The sequence below is a fragment of the Felis catus genome, chromosome B1, assembly GCF_018350175.1.
Source record: "Felis catus isolate Fca126 chromosome B1, F.catus_Fca126_mat1.0, whole genome shotgun sequence".
NCBI lineage: Eukaryota > Metazoa > Chordata > Mammalia > Carnivora > Felidae > Felis > Felis catus.
In genome coordinates, this window is record NC_058371.1 from 6,687,279 (window position 1) to 6,715,041 (window position 27,763).

The 27,763-nt window shown below is 42.4% G+C and overlaps 1 protein-coding gene across 2 annotated transcripts in view; it reads left to right on the plus strand.

Moving 5' to 3' along the window:
* The window catches only part of AGPAT5 (1-acylglycerol-3-phosphate O-acyltransferase 5), a 59,342-nt gene extending 34,319 nt beyond the window's left edge, over positions 1-25,023 (plus strand). Inside the window, exons 5-9 of one of the 2 annotated variants that reach the window (XR_890189.4) lie at positions 320-410; positions 13,674-13,835; positions 20,156-20,279; positions 22,342-22,425; positions 22,516-22,657. Coding sequence is in view for 1 of the 2 variants with exons in the window: in XM_011281365.4 (XP_011279667.1) it covers positions 320-410; positions 13,674-13,835; positions 20,156-20,279; positions 22,516-22,741 (603 nt within the window). In the remaining variant the exon portion in view is untranslated. Of the gene's footprint in view, positions 1-319; positions 411-13,673; positions 13,836-20,155; positions 20,280-22,341; positions 22,426-22,515 lie in introns of both variants that reach the window. The other variant, XM_011281365.4, reaches the window with a different exon arrangement.
* Positions 25,024-27,763: the final 2,740 nt, after the last annotated feature.

A 27,763-nucleotide genomic window follows, 5' to 3' on the forward strand; every position in this document is an offset into this window, starting at 1 on the left:
AAAAGCTCTCTCTGAGTCAGCGTTTCATGGGCAAATTTTTAATTAAGGAATATTAGTGTGTAATTAGAAACATTGTTAGATTCTTAATGATTGACCTACCAGTGTATGTAGGACTGCATTTTAAATATAATCCGTTTTAAGACTTAATTGCATTTTTTTTTTTTTTTTGCATTTCGGTTGCTCTGCTGGAAATGAATCGTGTAAAATGAATATACATTTTTCCCACCATAGAATCTACTCCCTTCGCATTGGCATTAAATTAACAAGAACCACAAAAAAAGCTCACACGAAACAAACCATATTTCTTTCTGCTTCACAGATGTATCTTGTGATTTTTCCAGAAGGAACAAGGTATAATCCAGAACTAACAAAAGTTATTTCAGCTAGTCAAACATTTGCTGCTAAAGAAGGTAAGTAAAACTTTGACAGTATTTGAAAAAATAATTTTTAAAGATACCTTTGCAGTTTTTCTTCCTGGAGAAGATACTTATTTATGTTTTACAACAATGGAAATGAATTCACTGATTCATTTCTTTGGTGAGTGCATATATTAATTACCTCTTAGGAAATGAAGTTTCTCAATTAATTCATATGCGTGTTATTATATATGTCTGAAAGATTAATTTCAAGTGCTTGCTAAATACGTATTTCAGTGCCATGGGTTTATTTAAAATCTGTCTAGGTACCCGACTGTGCAGATGGAGCCTTTTTCCTCGTTGTGGCTTCTGTGTGGTGGGAAGGATTTGTGTTCTGTGGGCTCACAGACCTGGGTTGGAATCCAGACTGACGTCTGCTAGCTATGTGGCTGCAAGTTGCCTCATGTTACAGACCTTGTTTTCTCGTCTCTTAAGAAACACATACCTCATAGATATACCTAACTGTGTGTAAGAATGAAGCTAGAAGATATGTGAAGTTCCTGTTGGAGCATGTTACACAAAGTACTTGGAAATTATTAATGTCCCCCAAGACAGGAATGTTTCCAGTGTCCTTATTTTAGAATGTCGGACAACTAATACACCTATAAGCTGTTCACTTTAACCAAACTGGGACGTCAACAGAAAACAGCGGCCATGCCGTGTTTTCAAAGTTGTCCTTGAAGATTGAGTTAGTATACGATCTCCGTACATGGATCACCAGACACTCACTGAGCAGATTCTTGTTGATGGCGTTCTGCCAGGGTCTGTGCAGTGCTGTCTGGAAGGATTGGCTGCAGCAATGGTAGTCTTTTCTCTGTCTGCTCTCCCCAGCGTGGTAGCTCCTGCCCACATGAGGTGGTGTATCAGGGGAAATGAAGTTTTAATTTTCTTAAATTTTTTTTTAATATGAAATTTATTGTCAAATTGGTTTCCATACAACACCCAGTGCTCATCCCAACTAACTTTGTTAATTTTAATTAATTCATTGTGATCTGAAACCGAATTCTTGATACTTGTCCTTATTGAAATTCTTTCCCTAGACTTCTGTAGGGCTTGTCTCCATTTCCTTCTCCCTGTCGGGTGATTCCTGCTCAGTCTCCTTTCCAGCCTCCTCTTCTGCTTCACTCTCTCCTGTTTCATGTGTTGTGTCTGTTGTTGGCTGGTCTCCCATTCGTTGCATTTTCGTGTTTCCCTGTGGGCTTCATCCACATCCCTAGCATTGGCCTCCATTGATTTGGTTGCTGATGACTCACAGAAACCTTTCTCCCATCCATATCTCTGACTTTAGACCTAGAGGTTTGGTTGCCCAGCAGACACCCTCCCTCAACCAGCCCAAAGGCCAGTGATGCTCAGCATCACTCGTCAGGGAAACACAAACCAAAACCACAAGGAAACATCACCTCACAACTGTCAGAATGGCTAAAATCAACAACACAGGAAACAGCAGGATGTCTTTGGTGAGGATGTGGAGAAGGGGGAACCCTCGTGCACTGCTGGTGGGAATGCAGGTTGGTGTAGCCGCTCTGGAGAACAGTGTGGAGGTTCCTCAAAAAGTTAAAAATAGAACTAGAACTACCCTGTGGTCCAGCCATTGCACTACTAGGTATTTACCCAAAGGATACAAAAATACTGACTCAGAGGGACACATGCACCCCAATGTTCATAGCAGCACTATCAACAACGGCCAAAGTATGGAAAGAGCCCAAATGTCCATTGACTGATGATTGGATAAAGATGTGGTATATGTGTGCATATAAATACATAAATAAATACACACTCAGCCATCAAAAAGAATGAAATCTTGCCTTTTTCAATGATATGGGTAGAGCCAGAGAATATAATGCTAAGCAAAATCAGTCAGTCAGAGAAAGACCTGCATCATGTGGTTTCACTTATATGTGGAATTTAAGAAACAAAACAAATGAACATGGTGGGGGAAAAAGAGAGACAAACCAAGAAACAGACTCTTAGCTATAGAGAACAAATTGATGGTACAGAGGGAGGTGGGCAGGGGGGTGGGTTAAAGAGATGATGGAGATAACGGAGTACGCTTGTCATAATGAGCACCAGGTGAGGTGTGGAAATGTAGAATCACTATAATATACACCTGAAACTAATATAACACTGCGTGTTAACCTACTGAAATTAAAATAAAAGCCTAAAAATAACCTATCTCAAGGGAGAACTAAAAGTTAAAAATCAAAAAAATAATAAAAGCATATCTTACAACAGAAGTCACAGATACATGGCTTTTTAAAAAAAGGGTTTTATGTCCAAAAGTGTTAGAGAATGTTGCATTTTCTGTCCTTCCCTTGGGGAGGTACAGTTCACATTTATGTATTAGTCTCAGAAAAGCGCTATTGTAAAGATGTCTGATTTTGTGTATTGAGCTGGGGTTTTTTTAATGTTTGTTTATTTTTGAGAAAGAGAGCATGAGTGGTGGAGGGGCAGAGAGAGGAAGACCCAGAATCCAAAGCAGGCTGAGCTGTCAGCACAGAGCCTGATGCGGGGCTCGAACCCACGAACCACCAGATCATGACCTGAGCTGAAGTCGGACAAACAACCGACTGAACCACCCAGGTGTCCCTATTGAGCTGCTCTCTAATTTTCATATTTTAGAAAGGAAACAGTGATCTAAAATTAACTAAAATTTGGAACTTTTGTGGGGTAAATGTTTAGAGTTGCAGAAAATTCTGTCTCTAAGATTATTCCTTCTCTAAAGATTCTAGATGGCTGAGTTCTGACTTCAACAAAATGTATATTTTACTCTGAAACTTAAAATAGCTTATAGATGAGTCAGTTGTGGGATTCTTTTTATGTGTGGGGTGGGGAGGGGGGATTCTTGATAAACTTGAATATAGACCTTACACTATATAAATTTTCAACTACTCTTATGTGTCGTCTCGTGTAGCCATGTTAATTCTGTTCCAGAATTATAGTTTTGGATTAGATAAGGTGAAAGGGAAATAATAAACATGTGGGGAATTTTTTTTCTTGCTGCTTTTCACGTGTATTGTAAAATTTGACACATTTCGTTGTTACCGTATGATCGATTTCATCTTGAAACACTTGTGTTTTTTATGAGTTGAACAGAGTTGGCCTTGAGAGAAGTTTCCTGGAGTGCATTAGATGCTCAGAGTCTGCTGATTTTGTTTTTAAAACAGTACGGTATTCTACCTTTAAATATTAACAAATCTTTATTAAATTTTGAATATGTAAAACGTTCCACTAAGGTGGTGGAACTAACTCTGATGTTTTCTAGGAGGTTATAATTAAATAGCAGAAATGAAACAGAGTTGTATTCACCATCTGTTGATGTGTAACAAATTATCCCAAGCCCTCGCCGTGGCCTCAAACAGTAAACATGTGTTATCTCCCAGTTGATGTGGGCCAGGAGTCCCGGTGTGGTTTAGCTGGCGGCTTCTTCCTCCGGGACTGTCACTGGCTGCAGGCATTTCAGGGCCCCCCCCCCCCCAGGGAGGATCTGGTAAACGCCCTCTCACATGGCTGTCGACAGGCCTCAGGTCCTCACTGGCAGTTTCTTGCCACTCGGGTCTCTCCACTGAGCTCTTCAGGACATGACCACTCACTCCCCTCGATCACCAGAGCAGAGAGGGGTGGGGAGGGACCGTGGAGGACGTAGTGGAACGGTGAGAGCATAGAGTAGGGTGAGCAAGACAGAAGTCACGGTCTTCCTGTAACCTAATTCTGGAAGTGACGTCTCGTCATTTCGCCATATTTTATGTGTTAGAAGCACATCACTAGGTCCAGCCACGCTCAAGGGCAGATTACATGGGAGTGTGAATACATGGGGGTAGTGGGGGACCAGTTTAGAGGCTGCCTACCTCGGCGATGTTGAAATCAGATTTCTACGCAGTTACATCAAACTAGAATAAGGTAGGGATAAGCAGAGTATGCTTTAGGTTAGATTACCTGCAGATGTGGGCTCAGCAGGGCTGTGTGGAGGGGGAAACACTTGGGCTGGGCTGGGAAGAATTTCAGCAGGTGGAGGTGAGGAAGGGCTGCGTTTCCGTGGGAAGGAATGGGTGAGAGGCGGAGAAGGGGAACCGTGAGAGCCGTCCTCTTGAACGAGCAGTGAGTACGGGGAGAGGGCAGACGAGCGAGAAGCTGGAGTATTCTTGGTTACGTGGGAGGTCCTGCCCCAGACTCTGCAGGAGAAGTCCAGCTGATGGAGCGGTGATCCACTTTCCGAAAACCCCAGCATGCCGTTTTCCAGCAGTTTTGCCTCTTGGAATGTGTGATGCACTGCTTCATTCATTTTAAATATGTTAACACAGACATTTTATTATATCTTGTCGCTGGGCAGATCGCCATTTGTTGAGGTATGATAAATTTGCATGACAGAATGGGTATAATCCGGGATTACTGTGTTTGTGTGAAAAGTAATGTAGAATTCTTGTGTGTTTTAGTATTCAAGGACTTCTGACTTCTTTTGTAAAATTTACCTGAGTGTGTGTGTGTGTGTGTGTGTTCCTATTTGAATATTGCCATACTGCTTTCAGTTGGGCAAAACAAATGTTTATGTGGAAATAGATTTATTTGCTGTGTAATAATTATTCAGAGTTGTAATCTCAGTCTGGGTCTTCGGGCCTGTGCTAATCCCCTTGGCCGCCGTGATGAGCCAGCACGCTGGGGGCTTAAACAGACCCTGATTTTCTCACAGCCCTGAAGCCGGAAAGTTCAAGATCAAGGTGCCCACAGGGTTGGTTTTGGTGAGACTTCCCTTCCTACCTCGTAGCTTGGCCTCCCTTCTGGCCGTGCCTTCACGTGGCCTGCTTTCCGTGTGCTCACACACAGAGGTCTCTTTCTGTGAGGAGACTGGTCCTGTCGGATCAGGGCCCCACGCTTAGGACCTCATTTCACCTTAATTACCTCCTTAAGGCCCCGTGTCCAACTACAGTCACGTTGGGGGCGGGGAGTGGCTGAGACACACACAGGGTCTTCACTTATCTTTCTCTGTGGAATTATATTTAATACTAATGTTTCTTAACTTAGTATTTTTAAAACAAGTTAAGCTGAATATTTACCTTATGTCTTACAATCTTACTGAGATGACTGTTTAGCTCCCAGAAGTTACTTATCTCTTAAAAATCCACACTAATTTTGTAATGCCAGATCAAGTGTTTTTAAGTAATTCTCAAAATGGCATAATAATGACATACACTCTTTTTAATCTGATAACACCGCCACTCACCTATAATCGATCAATTATTGGTCTGTCATTTTTCCCTGAGTTGTAGATCTTTCTCAAAGTTACCAAAAGGGGGGAAATGAATAATTTGTCCGTAGATAATAATTTTTCATTGCTGACTGTTCTTTCTTTAAATTCTTCAACTGGGAAAACTCGGTATCTATTAGAACTATATTTTCTTGTGACTGTAAAGGTAATTATTTCCCACCGTATACAAAAGAAATTGATTTGTGAACTGTATATCTAAAGGAAAGAGAAGAGGAAACCACTTCCTGTTTTCTTTCCTCTTAGGTCACAACTAATTGAGATTACTTAAAAATAAAAATGAGGGGCGCCTGGGTGGCTCGGTAGGTTGAGCATCTAGCTCTTGATTTTGGCTCAGGTCGTGATCTCACAGTTTGTGGGTTCAAGCCCCACTCCACGCTACATGCTGATAGCACAGAGCCTGCTTGGGATTCTGTCTTTCCCTCTCTCTCTGCCTTTCCCTGTTCGTGCTCTCAGTAAATAAATTACTTAATTTTTAAAAAATGAAACAACTTGGGGCGCCTGGGTGGCTCAGTCGGTTGAGTGTCCGACTTCGGCTCAGGTCATGATCTCGTGGTCCGTGAGTTCGAGCCCCACGTCAGGCTCCGTACTGACAGCTCAGAGCCTGGAACCTGTTTCAGATTCTGTGTCTCCCTCTCTCTCTGACCCTCCCCCATTCATGCTCTGTCTCTCTCTCTGTCTCAAAAATAAATAAATGTTTAAAAAAAAAAAAAAAGAAACAACTTGTTTATCTGTTAAGCTAATTTTTCTTCAAGAAAGATGAATCTTAGCACTTGTCAGTGTATAATATTTAAAACATTATTATTATTCCGAAAGTAACTTCCTTTGAACATGACAAAAAATAAATAGAAAAACCAAGGCCAACCTTTTTAATTTGGATTTTTAAACGTGTTTAAATAATTATACCTTATTTTCCTCTCCAGTTTTCTGTCAGCAGTTACATTGACTGGTCTAAAAAGTATGGGTGATGGGTATGGTTTGTCTGTCTTAACTCTAAATATTTGAAGGTTCTGATTATTGCTATTTCCTAGAAGTGTTTTCCTTCGAAAATGTGTTTGCCACACACTCCGTCCATTCGATATCAGGGGTGTTACTGAAGATGATGTCTGTGTCACAGTGTCATGAATTCTTCATGTTTACTTCACAGTTTGTCATGATAGTGCTTTCTAAATTTCTCACTGAAAACCGAATGTTAGTTATTTCTTTAAAGCAGACATTCATATTTTTAAATAAATTAGTCAAGATTTTGTTTTTAGTTACAGTCTCTCCGAGACAAAAATTGAGATCTGGAGAGTTCTGAAATATAGGTAGAGTCTCCAAGCAACTACTAAACGTCAAGTAAGCGAGGTGTATATTGAGGGCTGCTCAATTTTGTAACAGTAAGTTAGGGAAAAGAGAATTTTATTTTCAGAATGGCTAACATGGAACTTGTCATTTAACAAACCAGTGGTGAAACATTTAGTAAGAAAAGCTTCAACATGTCACTAAGACAGTATTATGTAATTGTAGTATAAATATAAGTGAAATGGTATGATAGGTAAAGATGATCATCCCCTATGTCAGTAAGATGTTTTGCTAAGTGATTAGATGAACGTAAGTCCAACAAACTGGCCACGGAGTGACCTCTTCCTCTGCCCTCCCCAGCCAGCTCATTTCCGCGGCAGGTTTCAGCTCTCATCGCTGTGTCGTGTGGTCGGCTCTCCGTTCGTTCATCTTTGTGGTGATTTGTGGGTGCAGAATGCTGCCTGCTCCCGGAAGGGCCCCAAAGTGAATGTCAGGGGCCTCGATTACTATTGAATGAAGGATCATAGATGGCTCAGGAGATAAAAAACAGAAAAGAAGCACATTGGAAAACCACACTCAAGAAGACCACACTGGGACTTTGATTCCCAGTGTGGAATTATTTATTCGTAGATGCTAGGCATTTTTGAAAAAGAGTAGGGATGAGTAAAGGGCGTGAGAAAGCTTTCAAATTTATAGTGATCCTCAAAATGAATCAGCAGGTTTCCCTTTGCATATCAACTTCCCCATCAACAGATTTCACTTTGTGTAACAGCTTCTCCTTCCGGGTCTGGATTGCAACTGTATTTCATTCTTAGCCTTTGGCCCTACTCTCCTTCCCTGTTTCTATAGCATGGTTCCAACTGGCGCCTGGGTCAGGTCACAGCCTTAGGGGTGACAGCAGCAGGGAGCGTTGCCGGTAACCCCGCGTGTTCTGAGGGGGGACCAGGTCACCACCATAACGCTCTCAGGTGTGACTTGGGACGTCGCGAACGTTCCAGTGGCTTGGAGAGTTCGGTTTTCCCTCTTTGAGGCCATTTCCATACCAATGACTTAACAATTTTTTACCAAAACAAATATTACCCCTTATTCCTCCAGCCTTTCCACTGCTTCAGCGGCCCGTTGATCTGCTCAAGCCGCAGTCTCAGCTCTGAGTCAGTGGTGCAGGAAGCGGTGCCTGACCCAGCGGCCGCAGCGCAGCCCTGAAGGTTGCCTGTCACGCAGCTGGTCCGTACCACTCAGACCCCCTCCATCGGCTGTCCCAGGATAGAGTTCTGCCTTCCGCGCGATTCTCACGCACCCTAAAGTTTGAGAACCGCTCGTTTCAATGAGATGAGTCATGTGCTCTGCAGGTTAGTGGGGTCAGACTTTTGTGTTTTCCAGAACATGCAGATCTGATATTTATTGGTGAGCCTTCATTTTGTACTTAGGTTTCATTCAGAGACAGGGAAGTTTGGTAGCAGTTACCCACCCAGTGTAGGGGACTTGGAGGCGGGCAGGGAGGCTCCACGTAAACATCCAGGCACTGGTGGAATAACTTACACCCCTCTCACTTACGTGAAGTCTTTCATTTCAACTAAGTTTCCTTAGAGTCATTTTAGATATTTTGCTTTTCATTGGTTACTGAGGGATTTGGAAGCTGATGTATCTTAATCTTCTCCCTGAACCTATTAACATGAGCCCCATGGTGGCTTTCTTTTACTATAGCAGCTAGCAAATTATATATTTAGACTTAATTGTCCTCGTAATAGAAGAGAGGAATTTAGCAACACATCTGTAATGGCAAACCAAATACCTCAAATCTTCATATTATTGAGCAAGTAAAAAGATCCTTGTAGTTTTAAAACTCTTTAGAATTTATGGAATTTGGCTTTTACTATGTGAATAACACTGGCTATTATGTAGGCTTAATTGTCCTTTTAAAATATAAAAACAAAAGGTTTTTTCTCCTTTGTAGACTTAATAAAAATTATTGTTGTATCTGTGATACCATATTAACAAATTTAGGTGGCAAATGACAAGCTAATGATAATTGTAATAGATGGCTTATTAATAAACTTCATATAAAAATCTCTTGCTAGTTAAGAAAAAGACATGAACTAGAAAACTGGGAAAAGCACATGAATGGGAGATTCACGAGGTATGACTGACCCACGCACATGAACCTGGCAAACATTAAAAAAGGAAGTTAGTGTCCCGTGTTGGCTCAGCTTTTGTGGAACAGACGCACTTCTTCATGCGGGAGCCAAGATGGCACGTTTGCTCCCCGTGGCTGCAGCCCGTTAAGAGACGTGGTGTCTTAAGACAATGCAGATGTGTTCTTTCACACTTCAGGAGGCGGGAGGTCTGACACGGGTCTCACAGGGCTGAAGTCGTGTGTGGGGAGGGCTGTGCTACTTTTGGAGGTGGGGAGAACCCGTTCTCTTGCCCAGGATCCCGCGCTTCGTTGAATGCTCTGCTTTCACGGTCTTAAGATTGCTTGCACTGGGTTGTGCACATGATGTCCACGACGGTTCTGCTTTGACCTCTTCCTCGCTCTTTCTTCCCCTGAGCCTGGCTTTTGGCTTAATTCTGACCTCTTTTTCCCTGGCCCCCAGGCTTTCCAGGCCTGGAGTGGTCCTGGTCTGCCCCCTGCCCCGCGGCCCCACCCTGCAGTTCACACTCAGCGCGCGCGTGCGTGCATGCGTGCGCGCGCGCGCGTGTGTGTGTGTGTGTGTGTGTGTGTGTGTTGCGGCCTCCCCCATTCTCAGCGGTTCTCTGCCACAGGGAACCTGCTTTGTCTGCTCCCTTCTTTCCGGCTGGGGAAGTGAAAGAGTGTGCCGATCGCCAGTCTGTACCGTCTGGTCTCAGAGCCCGCTATGTTGTTTGGCGCTTCTCTTTTTCCTTGTGGACCGTGTCTTCTAGTTTTCGGACTTCTTCTCCTTGCATCTCAGAGTGCCTCTGCCTGAATTGGAGAAGTTTTCTCTGACTTCTGCATCAGGCAGTCACGCCTTCCCTTCTTTACTTCAAACTTTTTATGTGATTGCTCCAGTAATTTCCTTTTGCGTACCTCACCGCCACGCTCCTGTCTGCTGGGTTTCCCCCGGTTTACGAGCACAGTCTGGTTCTCATACAAAGGAATCTGTGTGTTCATATGGCCCCATATGGCCCCCCTGTGGCTTTGCTGTTTTCTTCTCCCGCTCTCTTCCCGCTAACGGAGGAGTTTGGGCCCCTCGCCTTCTCCCAGCTGACTCCGTCCAGTCTCCAGAAGCCTATCCCACTGCCAGCTTACTGGTGACCTGTTAGTGACCCCACTCGCCAGAGAAGCTTCCTTTTATCGGTCCTCCTGTCTGTCCGGGCTTCTGGCAGTGCCTGGGCTGCCTCATCCCCCACCGTCTGACTTTCTCAGGGCGGCCAGTACGGCCAGTACCTCAGCCGTCCTGTCTGTTCAGGTGATCCCAAGTGTTTGTGGCTGCTGGTTGCCACTTTACAGACCCTGGTTCTCACCACTTCTGGAGTGTTCCAGCCAACAGTGCCTAAGTTGAACACACGTTTTCTTTCTTTAGCTGCCTCCCGCCCTCACCTGTGCTCTCGGACGATGGGCGTCCGCACACGTGTGCGTGCGTGTGCACACGCACACCCCCAGCTCTCCTGCCTGGCCGCGCTCCGTGTGTTTATGGTACAGCCTCGTGTCTCCAGGGGCAGAAGTCTGGTTATGTTTTACTCCTTTTCCTTTTCTACCTGTTTGATAAGCTGCTGGATCAATGTGTGTTTGGTTCTCGTAACATCACTTGACTGCTTTTTCCCTGTCCAGTTTAGGTTCGGTCCTAACTCAGTACCTTGTTGCCTGTGACTTATGCCCTAAAGTATTTCGGAAACCTAATGGTTCTCTTGGCACCTAGCTTACATCTCTCCTTTGGCCTAAGATCCGTGGAGTCCACAGTACCGGCCTGTCACTGTGCAGCTCTTCTCATGGGATGCCAGTGCCCTCCTCAGTCCTGCCGCTCACACGCTGGGTACCTGTGCTCCCCAGGCCTTCCGGACCCTGACTTCTTACCTTGTTCATAGGTCTGCCTCTCCCCGCTTCGTATGCCCCATGCCTCCCTCTTGGCCTCTCTCCAGGCTCCTCTTTAGCCTGAAACTTTCACCAGTCGGATATGACTGATTGAAAAAAATCTTTAGTATGAGGAACACTTTTGTGTTCTGGGAATATTTTGTATCTCTTCTAGGACATTCTACCACGTTATAGCTACTTATGTTTATTTTATTGGCTCATTAATCTTTAACCTACATGCTTAGAGTATTACATTAGTATCTTGGTAATAGACACGAAATAGAAACTAAGTACTAAACGGGACAGTATAAGGTCTTGTTAGCTAGCTATGTGACTTTGAGCAAGTCACTTTACCTCTCTGAGCCTTAGTTAAATTAATTTCCGGGAGTCAAGTCAGATGGTGAGATATATATCATCTAGAGGTTGTAGACCATTCCCTGCGTGGACCGGAGAGGGTCATGGGCTCGGACTTAGGATTGTGAAGTGACTTCTGGTCTTCAGAGAAGGGCCGCTGTCTATTTGTTGTCGTGGTAAGGGCGTCCGTGTAATTCTAAGCCTTAGAAAGTCCGTCGACTGTGTGTTAGCAAGTCCGTGCGGAGAATTGGCAGCTGCTGTGTCCTTACCTCACTTCACCCACTCTTGGAGCCTCCATTCCTGCCGCTCCACGGAAAGTGCTAGTCCCATAACACATAGCCTTTGTTTGGCCACACAGCCCCTTCTCCATTCCAGATGTCTCGGTGGCCTTCTGGAGATGTTCTCTTCTCAGGGCCCCTGTGTCAGCTCAGTCTCCTTGTTCTCCTTCCTCGTTGGCTGTTCTGTCTTAAGAGCTGGAAGATAAAAGCTGGAATATTCAGGATGTAGACTGGACTAGAAAATGTGTCTAGTGCATTCCTCAGTAAGAAGGTTATTTTCCTTAGTCTTTTTTTTTTTCTTTTTCTTTTTTTTTTTTTTACACACAGTAGTAATGGGCATTTCTTACTCATCTGTCACAAAGCTGATATTTTTAGGCCTTCCTATAACTTTTTTTTTTTTTTTTTGAAATACTATTTTTCTGTCTTCCTATCTTCTTACTGACTTACTGGAGTTTTGTAATTGTTCTCACTGAATAAATACCACAGGGTGATTCTGTGGAACTTTGGACTTAATATTGGATGAGCTCCAGTAGTGAAGAAGGAAGTATTAACTAATTTAATTGACAAATAGATGTTTCCCAGCCTGGTATACTATTCAGATTTTTGTTATAAGTTCGTGAATAAATTAAGCTGCTTCTGCCCTAGGGACTTAAGTCAGATATGTGGTTGTGGGAATCTCTTTCTTTCCCACACTGCTTTGCATTTTAAAAATTCTTCTGCAGGAAGATCCCAACATACTATAGCTGTTCGTCTTTATGCTGCCTGTTTTCCCTGGAGAGTTGGGAGAAAATCCAAATCAGATTTTGTCTAGTCTAGGTTCGTGTCACTTCAGAGAGCCACTATTTTCTGTTAAATGGTCAGTACATATTCTCATTAAGAAAAAGGGAGGCAGTGGGATATAGGAAGGGGAAAGAACAAATTTGTAATACTGGTAGAGCACTCACAGATATGATGAATTCTTCTATAGGAACTGCAGTGTTTTCTCCGTTACAGAAACTTCATATATATGAATGTGTGTGTACATATATAATGCAAATGTACCCGAGAGCATTGAAATCCTGTGTCTATACAGAAACTTACTTAGCATTCAGTTTATATTGATGTTCATGGCAGGATTATTTATAACAGCCAAAGGTTGAAAACAACCCAAGTGTCCATCAACTGATTGTCGATAAAATGTGGTATATCCATACAGTGGAGTATTATTCAGCCATAAAAAGTAACGGAGCCCTGATACTTACCTCAACATGGAGAAGCCTCGAAAACAGAATGCTAAGTGAAAGCAGTCAGGCACACAAAAGTCCACAGTGTGTGAGTCCGTTTATGTGAAATGTCCGTCATGGGCAAATCCAGAATGTGCAGTGTCTGCAAAAGGTATAGGGTGTCTTTTTGGAAAGAGGAAAGTGGTCTGGAATTTGACAGTGATGATGGTTGCCCAGCTTTGCGAATATTCTGAACACCACTGAATTGTACAATTTAAAATGATGAATTTTATGGCATGTAAATTATACCACAATTTAATAATAATAATAATAAAGCATTCCGAGTATCAAGCCTGGTTTTCCACATAATATATATCACTTTGGGTATCATGCAGCAGGGCTCATTTGGGTGATTCTGCACTCCCACATCCCTATTTGAATAGAAATGAAATTAAAGCATGGACTAGGAGTTAGAAAGTACGAACTGTATTCCTGAATCTTAAGTGACCATGGATCTTCTCACCGTTAATTCTGTTGCCAGAAACGAGGATGATAATACCTACCCTTGTCAGGGTTTACCAGATTGAAGGGTTTCTAGTTTTCTGAGAGCTTTCCAAAGTATCTCATACATGTAGATCTTTCATAAATACATATTAAATGAATGTTTGATTTAAAGAGATCAAGTCATGAGAGTACTTTCTAAAACGTCAAGCCCTGTACCTATGAATGAGAATATGGCTTTAACATATTCTGGTCTGTCTATTCCTGGAAATGTGAAAACAATTTGGATATTCTACTCCTGAGGTGTTTTGTAACTAACTTATGGCCACACTGAATCAACTTCTTTTTTAGGCCTTGCAGTATTAAAACATGTGCTGACACCAAGAATAAAGGCAACTCATGTTGCTTTTGATTCTTTGAAGAATTATTTAGATGCAATTTATGATGTGACAGTGGCTTTCGAAGGGACTATTGACGATAAAGGGCAGCGGAAAGAAGCACCGTCCATGGCTGGTGAGTTTATATTTTCAGCGGAGTCCTGTATTTGTGAATGTGTCATTATTCTTTTTAACGGGTAAGTAAACGTGCTTTGTAACATTTACTCCATATATTTTCCGAGGATATACTTGATGTGGTTTTCAAGTACTTTTTATTAATCCGTAACAGTTTGAATTTCATGAGTCCTGCTAAGTTTGGTATCTCCTGGTTGCCATAGGAGTCCTTTGGACTGGCCCGTTGTCACTAACTCAGCCTCTTTCTACCCAAAGTTTCACACATAAAAATGGAAGGCTGCATAAATCAAAGTGGGGAATGAGGAGGAGAGTGCTAAGCTAGCCACCCGGAGGTGTGCATCGATGGTTAGCATTCATCTTTGTATGTACTTTTATGGAATACTTAGGAAACTCAGTATCATTGGCAAGAAGAAAAACAGTTAAATGTGGCTCCGCTTTTCAAACCTGTGCTAGGTTTTAAAGACCTTTTAGCTACTGTCTATGTGTCCTATCAGATATGACAAGAAAAAATAGAATTTTAAGTGAGTGGAATATTTTAGTTAAACATAAACAGAGACACTCTTGCCTGTTAGAGAAATTGAAATATGGGAATAAGTAAGCAGGCAGGGAAGCCTGTGAAGCTGCTGCCTGAGCTCTGAGCCCGAGGTAGAACACAAAGCTTTTGATTTCACGTTGGTGGCTGTTGAAGGTCGAAGTCCCGGGCCTGGAAGAGTGTGTCAGTGGGTCCTTGTGAAGGCCCATGTCCCCAGTGTGTCCCGGAGACAGCGACCTGGAGGGAGGATGGATGGGCGAGGCAAGGGGGGGGGGGGGATGGGGCTGAGTGGTGTGGGCATCGGTCACGGTGGGAGGAAATACAGATGCGAAGTAGTGACCGCGATTGCTGTCACAGTTGCCTTTGACACAGAGCAGTTATGTAGGAAGCTGAAGATTTTCGTCACTTTAATTTTTTGGAATATATTTGGAATTTTTTGGAATATATTATACATCAAACAGTTTAAAAACCAAAACTCAATAAAGTTCACAGTGAAACAGCTTGCTTTCTGCTATGTCCCCTTCCCACTCAGGGTCCACCTTCCCCTCCTCAGAAGCGACCACTTTTCTTAATTTCTTATGTGTCATATGTGCAAATTTGAGTCTGCATTCTTACTCTCCAGTCCCTCCTTCATGAGTCCTTCTTATGAAAAAGGCAGTATATTAATACTTTTCTCTTTTTTTTAACCATCAAAGGAGTCATTGACCTATTTTTACATTTGGAAACACATGAATTTAGTTGTTCAACGATATTGTCACCAGTTTATCACCATTTAAATAATGAGATTTATTAAACATGTTTTTATTATAAGTTTCTAAGAAACATAATTCCCGTAATGACCTCTGCAACATGCTTCCATTGTGTCGCCGTCCGGACCATAAGAGCTCCTTGGGCCAGGCTCATGTGCCCCAGCACCCCCTCGTTAGCCTGCCCTCTTGGACCATGCACCCTCACTGTCCTGCCTCTCTTCCCCCCGCCCCCCTTGCCCTGTGTAGGCCACGCCTCCTTTCCAAGGGAAGCCCCTCCCCTTGCAGCCTCCCCCACTCTGCCCCCACATTGGTCTTCCAGGGGCCCACTAGCTTTCTCCTGCTTTAGTGCTCCTGCCCTCCTGCCCCACGGGGAGTGCTCAGCATGTGGCAGTTCTTTTCCTCCTCTAGACCGGAGGAGAAGGCCCTGAGGAAGCCTTCAGAGGAAGCCAGTTCAGAGTTGCCTTGTCTAGATCCCAGCCCTGCCCCGCTTCTGTCCCGATTCCTTTGTCTCTTACACATTAGCTGACAGAGGTTCTGTGTTTTCCTTACAGATTGTCTCTTCTTGAGAAAGCTGGCTTTTCTATCACACCCAGAAGCCATGTGGCAAATAAATCTGTCATGTCAGTCAATTAAGTGTGAATATTTCTGCAAGGAAAAATATACCAGAGCAAAATCAAAAGACTGAAGACAAACTGGGGAAAATATTTGCAATTTAGATCACAGAAAAAAGGCCTGATTTCCTTAATGTATAAAGTCCTTCTACAAATTGATAAGAAGGTGATCAATAAGTCAGTAGTAGTTCACAGGAAAAAAAGTGTTCAGTCTCATTATACTAAAAATGCAAATTGAAATTTACAGCGAGATACCATGTTTTGCTATCATATTAGCAAAAATCCCAGTATCAGGTTTTCTAACAGGCCCTGTGGGGGAAATACTTTCCTACTTTGCTGTTAGGAGTGCAGTGCAATTTAGCCCCCCAAAAGTTTCCTGGCAATATCTATCAGATTTATAAATGTACTGCTGAGAAATCATTCTACCAGTATACCTGTCCGCGCAAGATGGTTTTCCGTGTTACCTGCTGATTTTAATTATGAGTTGGGATCTGTAGCTTGAAAAACCCATCTCTCGTTATTATGTAAATTGATTGATATTCTGCTCTACTTATAATCTAGTATAGATTAAGATGCACCTTCAATTTATGATGTAAATTGGATTGGATAGAAAAATTCCTTAATTAGATATAAAATTCCGGAATATTGTACATTCTGCATCTGGGTGGTTGAGTTTAATATTAAGTATAATTCACACACGTGGTGGGCTGTCATTTAATAGTTGTATTTTGTAGCCCACTTAAAAAACATTTCTGTAGTGGCTAGATTGTTCACGTATAAGCTGTATGCCAGTCATTTCGAGCACTTTAGGAGTATTAGAACTCCATCAGAACCATCTGGGATGGTTGCTGGCCGTGCGGGCCTCAACACCACCCTAGACCCCCTCCCGCCACCCACCCACCACCCCCCCCCCCCGACCCAGGCTGGCCGCAGGCAAGGGTAGACTGCAGTGTCGATGAACTCTCAGGATCACTAGTGTCACGATTCGGGCCTGAAGGAGGCGTCACGAGAGCTAGGCAACAGGTGGTGTCCCTTGTCCTTCCCATTGTGTGGTGTGTTTCATTACAAGGTGAGTGGGCTTGCACTTGTGATTCATCTGGTCTTGTCAGAGTCAGAGTCAGTCTTCCCTGGACGGCGTCATTGGCCAGAGGTGAGCCGGGCCCGTCTGAGTATAATGGGCTTATTTAAAATCCTGTTTCTACAAGTGGGTGGTATACTGTAATGAATTCATGAAGTTAAGGATAACATTTGATGCTCTGTTTAACCATTTAATATGGTTCTAGGTAACTTTTTTCTATTAGTATTTTCTTATATGAAAATAAAACTTACACGTAACCCAAAAGAAGAAGGAAAAAAACTCCACAGGCTCACCTGTGCAGATGGAACCCCAGTTAACAGTTTGGATGTTTTCCTCAAAATCTTCCTTTTCATGGTGTCCATATGTTGGAGTATGTTTGTGCCTCTGGATATTTTTTTAAATGAGATCATTTGTGTATATTGTTTTCTTTACATCCTGCTTTTATTTGCTTAATAGGGTGTCATAAACATCTTTACATGTCAGTATATGTACTTCTGTAATTTTTTAAAAATGTTACATAATGTCCATTGATGTGGACATTGATGTGACTATGCCACAGTTTATCTACCCAGTTTGCTACTCTTGGATTTAGGTCATTTTTTTCCCCCAGAGGGAATGGGGGCAGGTAATAAGCCAGTGGGCCAGCGGTGTGGGGGCCAGTTGGGGTCCGGGGCCACATGGGCATTTTCTGCCCTGCTCCCTGAGGTCTGCTTTTCTCTTCTGTCTCCGCCTTGCCTGGCTCCCCAGGCCCAATGCGCGTGGGACTCAGTTTCTCCCGAGACCAGACCCTGTGACCTGTGTGAATACTTGGAAGACTTTTGTATCACTCTAGCAGATCAATACCCTCTAGGCTCTACTAGGAAAGTTCTAATTAGGAAAAAATTATACCTTAATTAGAATACTTTTTCCCTACATATCCTAAATATTATGGGGCAATTTTTGCTCATGCGATACGAAATAAGCTCCAACTGAAATAGATACTACAAGTATAGATACACGAGCTTTATTAGACTTTGAGGAAAAGATCTATGCCGCTTCCTTGTCTGCTGAAAGTCATTTAGTGTTTATCTGATGATTGTCTCGTGGTCTACGTTTGGGTCCTCACGACAGACCCTGGACTGATCGGGCTCCACTGCTGTCGCTTTGGGCCTTATCCTCTCTTGGCCCTACAGGGGTAATAGTACTTGCCTGCGAAGCCTCGTGGACGTCAGATGAAATCAGGCACATGAAAGTACCATGTAAATTTTAGGGGAGGGGGCCCTAAAAGCACCCATATGAATGTGGGAGGTGATGCCTTTTCCCTTCTCAGCTGATGTCTCATGAAAGACATCACTTCCCAGGCACTGTGGTTACAAGCATCCATTTCTGACTTGGGAGGTACGCTCACTTTTTCCTTACGGCCTGTGGCTCTGTGGCTCTGCCCCAGTGTGTGCAGTGTGAAGCAGAAATCCAGGTCCCTTGCACTGCTATTTAATTATGGAGATGTGGGGGGGGGGAGGTGGATCATTAAATGGAGGTAGGAAAATTGGTGTCAGGGTCTGCATTTTTATGTACCAGAAATGCAAATAAGAAGGCCGGCTGAGAAGTCCTTGTCACAAACACATCGAGCATCCCAGGTGCTAGGCACTGCTTCCCGGGCCCCAGCTCTCCTCACCGTGATTCTGTCAGGCAGCTGCTGTCCGGGGGTCTCTGTTTTGCAGACTGGGGAACAGGCCCAGAGAGCTAACACATGTGTTCAGGGCTGACCAGGGATCGAAACCCTGGCTGCCTGCCTCCCTGGTCGTGCTCTTAACCACTGCACAGGTCTGCTCTAAAATACCTCTTAAGCAGTTCTTGGATGATATACATGAAAATGGAACTTGAGGAAAATGAAGACAAAAATATTGAACAGTAAAATCTTCCCTATAGCAGTGCTTTGTGCACATTTATCATCAAAGCCAGTTCACTCCTAACGTATATAACCGTGAGATAATTTTGATGACAGAAATGCGTGTTATTAAGGATAGCAGTGGTAAAAAACAAACAAAAAAACAACTGTAGAGAATACTTAACAAAACAGAGATGTGTGTGGAGTCAAAAGAATAGAGACTTCTTTAAGCTTAAAGTCTTCTTCAGACTGTAGAATATACGAATCACCTTTTAGAACATGGTCTTTGAACATACTTCACTTGAGATAACAGGGTCTCCGCCCCCTTCTTGCATACCCACCGAGGGAATGAGGGAATGTAGCCTTCTCTTGGATCTCTTAGGAATGTTTCCTTGTTCTCCAAGGAATTTAAATATGTTAATAATCTCACCTCTTCACCAAAAGCCACCTACCAAAAAGGGAATTTCCCAGCTCAGAGTTCTGTTCTGGCCTCCTCCCTTGTGCAACCAGGCCTGAAAAAAGACTGTCTGCTTTGTTCAAAGGAGCATGTTTTAGGAATTGTACTTAAGAGCTCATAGCTCTTCCACAAAAAGAATGTTGGTTCCTAAGCCGAATATAATATGTGGAAATACGGCAAAGGCAAGGAGAGCAGTGAGTACCAGTGAATAGAAACCAACAGCAAGTCACAGAGGGACGGAGATCTCTCTACCATGTCTGTAGTGGGAGTGCAATGGTGAGGACAGGCTTCCGTGCCTCCGTGCCCCCGATGCTTTGGCAGAGGGAACCTGACAGACCTATCTCCGTCCTTCTGGGTCTCAGTCTAGTGGGAGCAGCAGTGACCATGTGTGGCGCGCGAGAAGCTTGGGAACAGCAGACTGGTGGTTTCCTGCAGATTAGTGAGTCTGGAGGTGGTTGACATTTAGGGGTCCCTTCAGAGGGTGGGTACGAACTTCTAGCTGAGTCCAGCTTCCTATTCCTAGGCCATCTGTAGAACTAGAGGTTATTGTATGAAAAGTAACATTTGGGGGGCGCTTGGGCGGCTCAGTCCGTTAAGAGTCCGACTTCGTCTCAGGCCATGATCTTGCAGTTTGTGAGTCTACGTCGGGCTCTGTGCTGACACCTCAGAGCCTGGAGCCTGCTTCAGATTCTGTCTCCCCTCTCTCTCCCCCTCCCATGCTCATGCTCTGTCTCTGTCTCTTGATAATAAACATTAAAAAAAATTGTTTGGAAGGTAACATTTGGTACTATTGATGTAACTTAATGACTTCAGGTAATTGCGGTAGACTCAGAAATTATAACAGGTTCTTCTACTTTAGCTTGAAACCTAAAACCGTCAGTCTGTAATTCTTACTTTTAACTTTTTTTTTGCTAAAGAAAGAATCTGGTTTTTCATCATTTGAATTTTCTTACCTCATTTTTCAATTGTTTTCTATGACCATGAGTTCTAAAACAATAAAAAATGAAATATTTTTGTTTCCTGTTAGAATTTCTCTGCAAAGAATGTCCGAAAATTCACATTCACATTGACCGTATAGACAGAAAAGATGTTCCGGAAGAACAAGCACGTATGAGAAGGTGGCTTCACGAGCGCTTTGAAATAAAAGATAAGTGAGTAACACCAGTTCTTGCGCTTGAAAACCTTGGGTTCGGCTAAATTTCACTATAATACAGTCTTTTTATCTTAAGAATGCTTTTTTATAAACTCAAGTCCAATCTGTCCATGTTTTAAGCCTCACTGTTACAAAGTCCCATGAAAGAACTTATTACAGGAGGCCTCTGTTTCCATTCATGGTATTTCCTAGACACTGTTCTGTGGGGGGATATGAGATTAGATCTCTCTCTCTCTGTCACACACACACACACACACACACACACACACACACACACACACACACACACCCCTGCAGTCCCAGGTCAGACGAAGCGATGCTGTGGTTGAGGGCTAGCTGGACTGCCCACGTTCCCAGGAAGCGAGGCTGTGGGATAGAGGCGTTAGTCTGATGTACGTGTGGAAATGACGTGGGTGTACTGGTTGGAAGAGGAAGGGGCGGGTGACATGTTTCTGACCAAAATGTCTTTTTGCTGTTAGTATTTGGGGCCTAAATGGTTTTAGGCTTGACCTTGTGTTTGTCCATGCTAATAACATCACTTGGAGCAAACAGTGTTGACCCTTGCTGAGCGTTACCTGTAAGTAAAGTACAGGTGTGTTTAGATACCTGTTGGGTGAGGCACAGCTTAGCGTCAGGCTGAGGGAGGGGATGTGACGTGCCTGGAAGAAACAGGTGCCCCCGGGAATAGAGTATATCAGAGCCCTTTTGATTCAATATAAATTTCTTTTTTTTTTAATGTTTATTTATTTTTGAGAGAGAGAGAGAGAGAGGGAGACACAAATCTGAAGCAGGCTCCAGGCTCCGAGCTGTCAGCACAGAGCCCGGCGCGGGGCTCGAGATCATAACCTGAGCAAAGTCGGACTCTTAACCGACTGAGCCACCCAGGCGCTCCTCATACAGATTTCTAAAGGAAGAAATTTTAGAATTTTCTTCTGTTTTTAGGAAGATAAAAAGTGCATCTCGGTTTTTATTTAATACTTAAAAATTGAGTTTTCTTGGGGGAAAATTTTAGGATATATTATTTATTTTCTGTTTGTTTGCTGTCAGTGGAGGTTTTTATCCTTTCTGATACATACCCTGTTTTTTGAAAGGTCCGTTTTAAACATCTCTATTTTTTATCCTCCTTTTGAAAAAAATGGCTCCACTAGTTACGGGATGCATCATTTACTAAAACCACATTGAGACGTGTGGAGTTCTTACAGACTCAGAAGTAAGACTTCCAAAATTATGTTGAGAAACTTTACTTCCTTCCTTCTCCTGACACTCAGCAGATTGCTTCGTGCCCCCTGTCTTGTTGTTTTACAGTAAAATTATCTCCTCATTAGTTCTTCTATGCTAACTCTAAGAAGTGAAAATTACTGAAAGTGTGCTGCATTGAAAATGAAACTTCGTGAAGCTTATAGACAAGTAGCTGGATTCCTGTGTTCCGCTGACTGTCACTTGCATGTGACAGAATTGATTCAGCCAACCATCGATGCCACCCACTTTGGTTGTGGAAGAAATTTCGAAAAGTGAAATACAAGTGTTTTGACATGGAAATCAGTTCTCAGATAAAAAGCCTGAACAATATGTTTAGTATCCAATGTATTTTGTGGTATCGGTGCTTATGTGTACTTAGACTGAGTCTGGACATTTTGAAACAGTGGTTACTTTAGGGAATGTGTTCTGGTAAAAGAAGCATTTTCCGTTTTTTATTTGTGTTTGAGAGTTTTATGCTGAGTCTGTTCTGCTGTAAGTTTATATTTTTTAAGTAAGATAGGAACATGAGTTAACTATGCTGTTTTTCTAATTCCATGCAAATAAGGTGTTTGGGGGGAAACTCCATATATGTTATCAGAACTGCTGATCTTTTCCTTGACTTTCTGGTAGAATGGGAGGTTTAGGAGGAAGGAGGAAGGATTCGGGAAGCGAGATGGGTTATTACCATGTGTGAAAAATTATTAAAAACTTAAAGTTAAAAGACCAAAATCATCCCCATAAATTTACTTAAAGCCATCTTTTAAAAAATGTACATATAATTCATCTACACTAATCATGAGCATATTAAATATATTTTTCAGGTCTGGAAACTCCAATTAAATCAAGTCCCTGGGTATTTTCCTTATTCATCTTTAGTTCCCAAGGACCTGTAACTTCTCCAGCATGTAATTATCATCTAGTAGCTATTGTTAAATTAAAATCTTAAATGACTAAACCTGAAACTTTACATTTCTTTTTTTCCATTCTGACCCTAGGTTGCTTATAGAATTTTATGATTCACTGGATCCAGAAAGAAGAAACAAGTTTCCCGGGGAAAGTGTTAATTCTAAATTAAGTCTCAAGAAGACTTTACCATCATTACTGATCCTAAGTGGCTTGACTGCTGGTATGCTTATGACCGAGGCTGGAAGGAAACTCTATGTGAAAACGTGGGTTTATGGAACCTTAATCGGCTGCTTGTGGGTTAGTATTAAAGCGTAAACAAGTAGCCGTGTCCAGGCAGTGGAATGTGCTACGCGGTTTACTGTTGGCAGCCACACGGGACATCAGATTGTTGCCTGAATTTAATGAGAAGTGTAAATAAAGCCTTGTTGATTGAACATTGGATAAAATAGAATTTCTGACTAAAGCCGACCTGCAGGTGGTCTTGGGCAAACATACGTGGTTTTGCAACTTTAGAACAAGCTGCTGGAAGGGGAAAGCTAACCTCTGTGCCATCCTTGGTGTTTCCGTGATCTAGTGTCGTCTTCAGAAGATGGTTAGGATTGTATGCTTTGGTATCGGTTCGTGACTCAGATGGCTGCATTCATGAACGTTAATTTGCAGCGTATTTCACCGTATTCGTTATTTTTAGTTTTTTACGACTTGACTAGTCCCAACTCTCATCACCGAAATATTTAGTATCTTGCAGCTGTGTACTATTTTGCCTTTTGCTTAATGTCTCCAAGTGGATGAAGGAAATTGTATCTATGTATGAAGAAGGATGCAAGGAAAAGGTCAAGAAATGTCTGCGGGGAAGAAGCTGTGGTTTGCGCATGCTTTGATTGTAGTGTATTATTAGCTGATTTTATTTTCTCTTTGCAGAGTAATTAACATGTCTAATATTTATTGAAGCAGCTTAATTTGCACGCCCTGCATTGTACACAAAAGGATAATGTGTCAAATGTGAGCGTTGAGTTTCGGTTGGAGGCGTGACCCTGGCCCGCTGTCGCGGCACTTGACGCTGCCCAGCGTTCTGAAGAGCCAAGCGGAGCCCTCGGTACGTCCCAGTGTCTGTGCCAGAATTGCTTAAAAGCCTTCAGGCTTCCTGTTATTTTTACATCAAAACAATCAGTGTGAACCTTGGTGGGACCTGAGTCCACAGATGCTTGAGGTGATGGGAGCCTTCAAACGTCCGCCTGGATTTCCGAGCATGTGCCTTTTGCCTGTTATTACTCTTGGGTTCGGCGGAAGTCTTTTCTTTTCCTGTCATCATGGTCGATTTCCACTGTGTTTGAATTCTTTTCCTCTGGATTCCTGGCAGCGTGCTGCTCGGTGCCTGGCACAGGACGGGCGCAGGGGAGAAGCGTGGAGCCGGCCTCGGTCCTGCTGCGGGTTGAACTTGGTCGGTGAGGCTCTCTTGAGCCCGCCCCAGTGGCTGCGGCTAAGATGCTCGTCTGTCTCCCTCCTCAAGCCAGTGAACCACAGGCTCAGCCCGCGAGGCCCGGATGAACTCGTGGAGTCCCCACTAGTTTTAGTGGGGAGTCCCCACACAGTTCATCCGTGCCCCCTCAGAACAAGAGCCGTTTTCAGTCAGGAAGTAATAACTATGGCCTGTGGCTGACTTAAACTGGATTGTTGCCTACTAGTCCCTTAAGGTAACATTTCTGCCTGATGGATTTTTGTTGTAAACTCGTGCCAGTGCCCCCAGGTGAAACACACCAACTGAACCATGATGAGCAAAATGAAAATAATAAGTAAGGGAAATTTTGTGTGACTGACTCTCCAGACCCAGAGAGCAGGCCGTGTGAGACAGCACCTTTGAAGCTCTGGGTAGTCTGAACTGGTTTGTGTGTGTGTGTGTGTGTGTGTGTGTGTGTGTGTGTGGGTGGACATGTGCCCGCAGGATGTGGTTGGTCTCCTTATGCATGGGGGTGTAGGTAAAACTTCTGAAAGTGTTCCCATGCCAAATTGTGATTTTCTCTTACCTGTAAAGTGAGATTTAAATCAGTCTCACCGTCTTTGTTAATACTTTTTTTAAACAGTCCTAAAGATTGAACCGATTTCTAATTTATTCAAAGTAAATGTAAGTTGCGTAACTTACTTTGAATATCATGGATATGCTCTAAATTTAAACTTTAAGAAGAAATATCATTGGAATTATGTTGATTATAACTGATCATAAGAAGTTAACAGTGAACTGCATAAGATCACTTTGAACATTATGTTTCTTATGACCATACTTATATTCTCACAAGAGTTCTATAAGATATATTTGTTAGTTTAAAAATTTTGTATTAAAATATTTGGAAATTAGAAGCTTCTTTTTAACATGTGTTGATATGACTTGAGTTCTTACTTTCTAAAATTAGGAGCCCTGTATCTCCCTGTAAATCTTTTCACATATCTTTTAAGCCTGTGTTTCTGTTATTATTGTTGATTTGCAGCTTAGTTATTACTTAGTTTTTCTTTATAAGAATGCCATCAATGTGCATGCTTTTATGTTTTCCAGAAAAGGGTGTGTTTGGATGAAAGTAAAAGAAACAATAAAATCTTTCACTGTCTCTAATGTCTGTGCTGTTTAACATTTTGCGACCCAGAAACTCCCCATTGGTCTTCTGTTACGTTGAATAGGCTTCGTGGCTGGTCTTGCATTCTGAATTTATAAAATTATAATATTTTTTCTTAAATGTTGAACAAGTATAAAAAATACAGTACTCAAAATTGTGAAGCAATATATTAGTTTTGTTATATAAACTCATATTTTATACAATGAATATAGCAAGTACTAATTGCTTGAGAATTCTGTAATCATTAGGGTAGCTCACTGAGACTTGTCCAATGCCTAAATTTAGCCGGGTTGGTAGGGAGAGTAACGATCTGACTGGTCCTTACATCACACATACTGCTGCCTTCTTCCAGGTTGGTAGAGAAAGGGCCATCTGACTGGTCCTTACATCGTACATACTGATGACTTCTTCCATTTATTTCATTTCCGTGGGATTTTTTTTCATTTATAGTCATACCAACTTTCCTTCATATCCAGATTATGTAAGCTTTATTTTTCTTTTGTAATGCTGTGTGGTTTGTTTTTACATTCAGTGAATGAATCTTTGTCAGTAAAGTGATCTTTTAAATAGATGGGCCATTATAAAAATACAGTCTATATGAAATTTGTCCTCTCCCAAAATGTGCCATCAGGAATAGATACAAAGGGACTGCCAGATACATATCTGACTCATTTAAGAAGCTCGAGAAATGTCTGTCACGGTGCTATTTCGTGTTCACAATTGTAAATGTATAGTACAAATAGATTTTAACCATAGTAGTATTTGTTCTTGACGTATTAGATGAAAGACAAGATGACCAACACTCCAGATACCACCGTGTAGTAAGTTACATATCTTTATAAGTAGGTTTTGGGGGGCAGGGGGAGGGGTTAGACCAGTTTTTATTGTGAGTTACACATACCTTCAGATTAAAGACTGGCTGACTTAGAATGTTGCCTTATCAGTTAGTATGCTTGGCATTATACGAATTGTTAATTTGGAAACGTTCGGATATTTGATATTATATAGGTAAAATAACCGTGTAATCAAATTTAAAATTTCCTTCAGATATCTGTAAGGGTAGATCTACAGTTACTGACTTAGTTGAGAGTCGTTACGGCACGACATTATCCCCAGGATTTCATTTGACGCATTTTCCAATTTGTGGGCAATGAAGTAAATCCATAACTTTTACCAACCGGGGAGTCATTCTTGGTGTAGTCGTGCATGAGGTCAGAGAGACAAATACCTCATCCTGAGCAGGAAAAAAACACAAAGTTATTTTTCAGAAAGCCACTCCAGATGGAAAGCTTGAGTTATTTCTGTTGTTAAAGGAAAGTAGGATCCTGTAGGTGATACAAACTCGCAGTGGATGTTTTCTGATGGTCCGTTACTCCATCCAAATTAGTAATGGCTCATGATTTTGTATGTGAATATGTAAGAAAGACCTGTTCTGCAATTTTATTTTTATAAATCATTATGTCCTAAAAAAAAAAAAAAAAACATGCTACTGATACTCTCTGTGTGTTCAGCAGGAGGGAATATTTGACTAACAGTCTTGGCTCCTTATGATGTGTTCGGAATAAATTGTGATTTCTGTTCTCGAGTTTATTGGTGCTTCATTAATCCAGAAAAGGAAAAGGAAAATCTAAATCTCAGAAGTTACTTGGTGATACATAATACATCTATTTCACGATAGTCATTTCATGTATATGTGATAATATGTATGTTTTATATACGTATATGTTTTACTGCCAAACAGTGGCTACAGAATACATTATTTTAAGATTTTACTTTGTTTTGATGCTTGCCAGGATGTGTTGAGTGCTCGCCGTCTGCCGGGCAGGGCGCTAACCTCCTCTGAGGCTCTCTCCCTCCACACACGTGGCCCCCAGGCCGCAGGCCGGCTCAGCCTTGAGGTCAACAGGTACAGGCCGAAGACCAGTTTTGGGTCCTGCTTCCACCACTCGGGATTCAACCTCGGACAGGTTAATGTTTCGGTTTCCATTTCATGTTTCTGTTGAAAGTTTCCCAATTTTCTCTTCTGTCAAATAGTGATAATAATTAATATATTTACCTCAAAGGGTTGCTGCTGATGCAGTAAGTTACCAAACCTCTGGATGTAGGTAGGGCATGAAATGTGGCAGGTGCTAATTAAATCTTGTCCTCCAACTACTCTTGCTCCCGATTTTACAGCTGAGAAAACAGAGACTTGGAGTTTGAATAAAATACCCAAAGTCACACTAATATTTCTAGTAGAAAAATGTCTGCCCACTCTTTCCTGCTTAACAAAGATGTATTTCATACCACCTAAATGCCTTTAGAGGTAGATAGTCATGGGACCCCTGGGTGGCTCAGTGGGTTGAGTGTCCGACTCTTAATTTTGGCTCAGGTCATGGTTACAGAGTCATGGGATCAAGCCCCGCGTCAGGGTCTGTGCTGAGCACGGAGCCTGCTTAAGATTCTCTCTCTCTGTGTCTCTCTCTCCCCTGCTTGTGCTCTCCCTCTCTCTCTAAAAATAAAATTTAAAAAGTAGGTGGTCATAACTGTAATCTTAGTCACTTAAAGATATTTTGCTTAAAGTCTAAATCAAACAATACAGAGATTACAAAAGGAAAGATTCTCTATCTTTCATGAGAAAATTTCATGGTCTCCAAACCAACTCCATGTTGGGCTTGAGGGCTGGGGTGGGGGTGGGGGGTTGTTGCCTGTCCCCTGTGTTGGTAGCACAGCCCTCACGATGGCAAAAGATGAT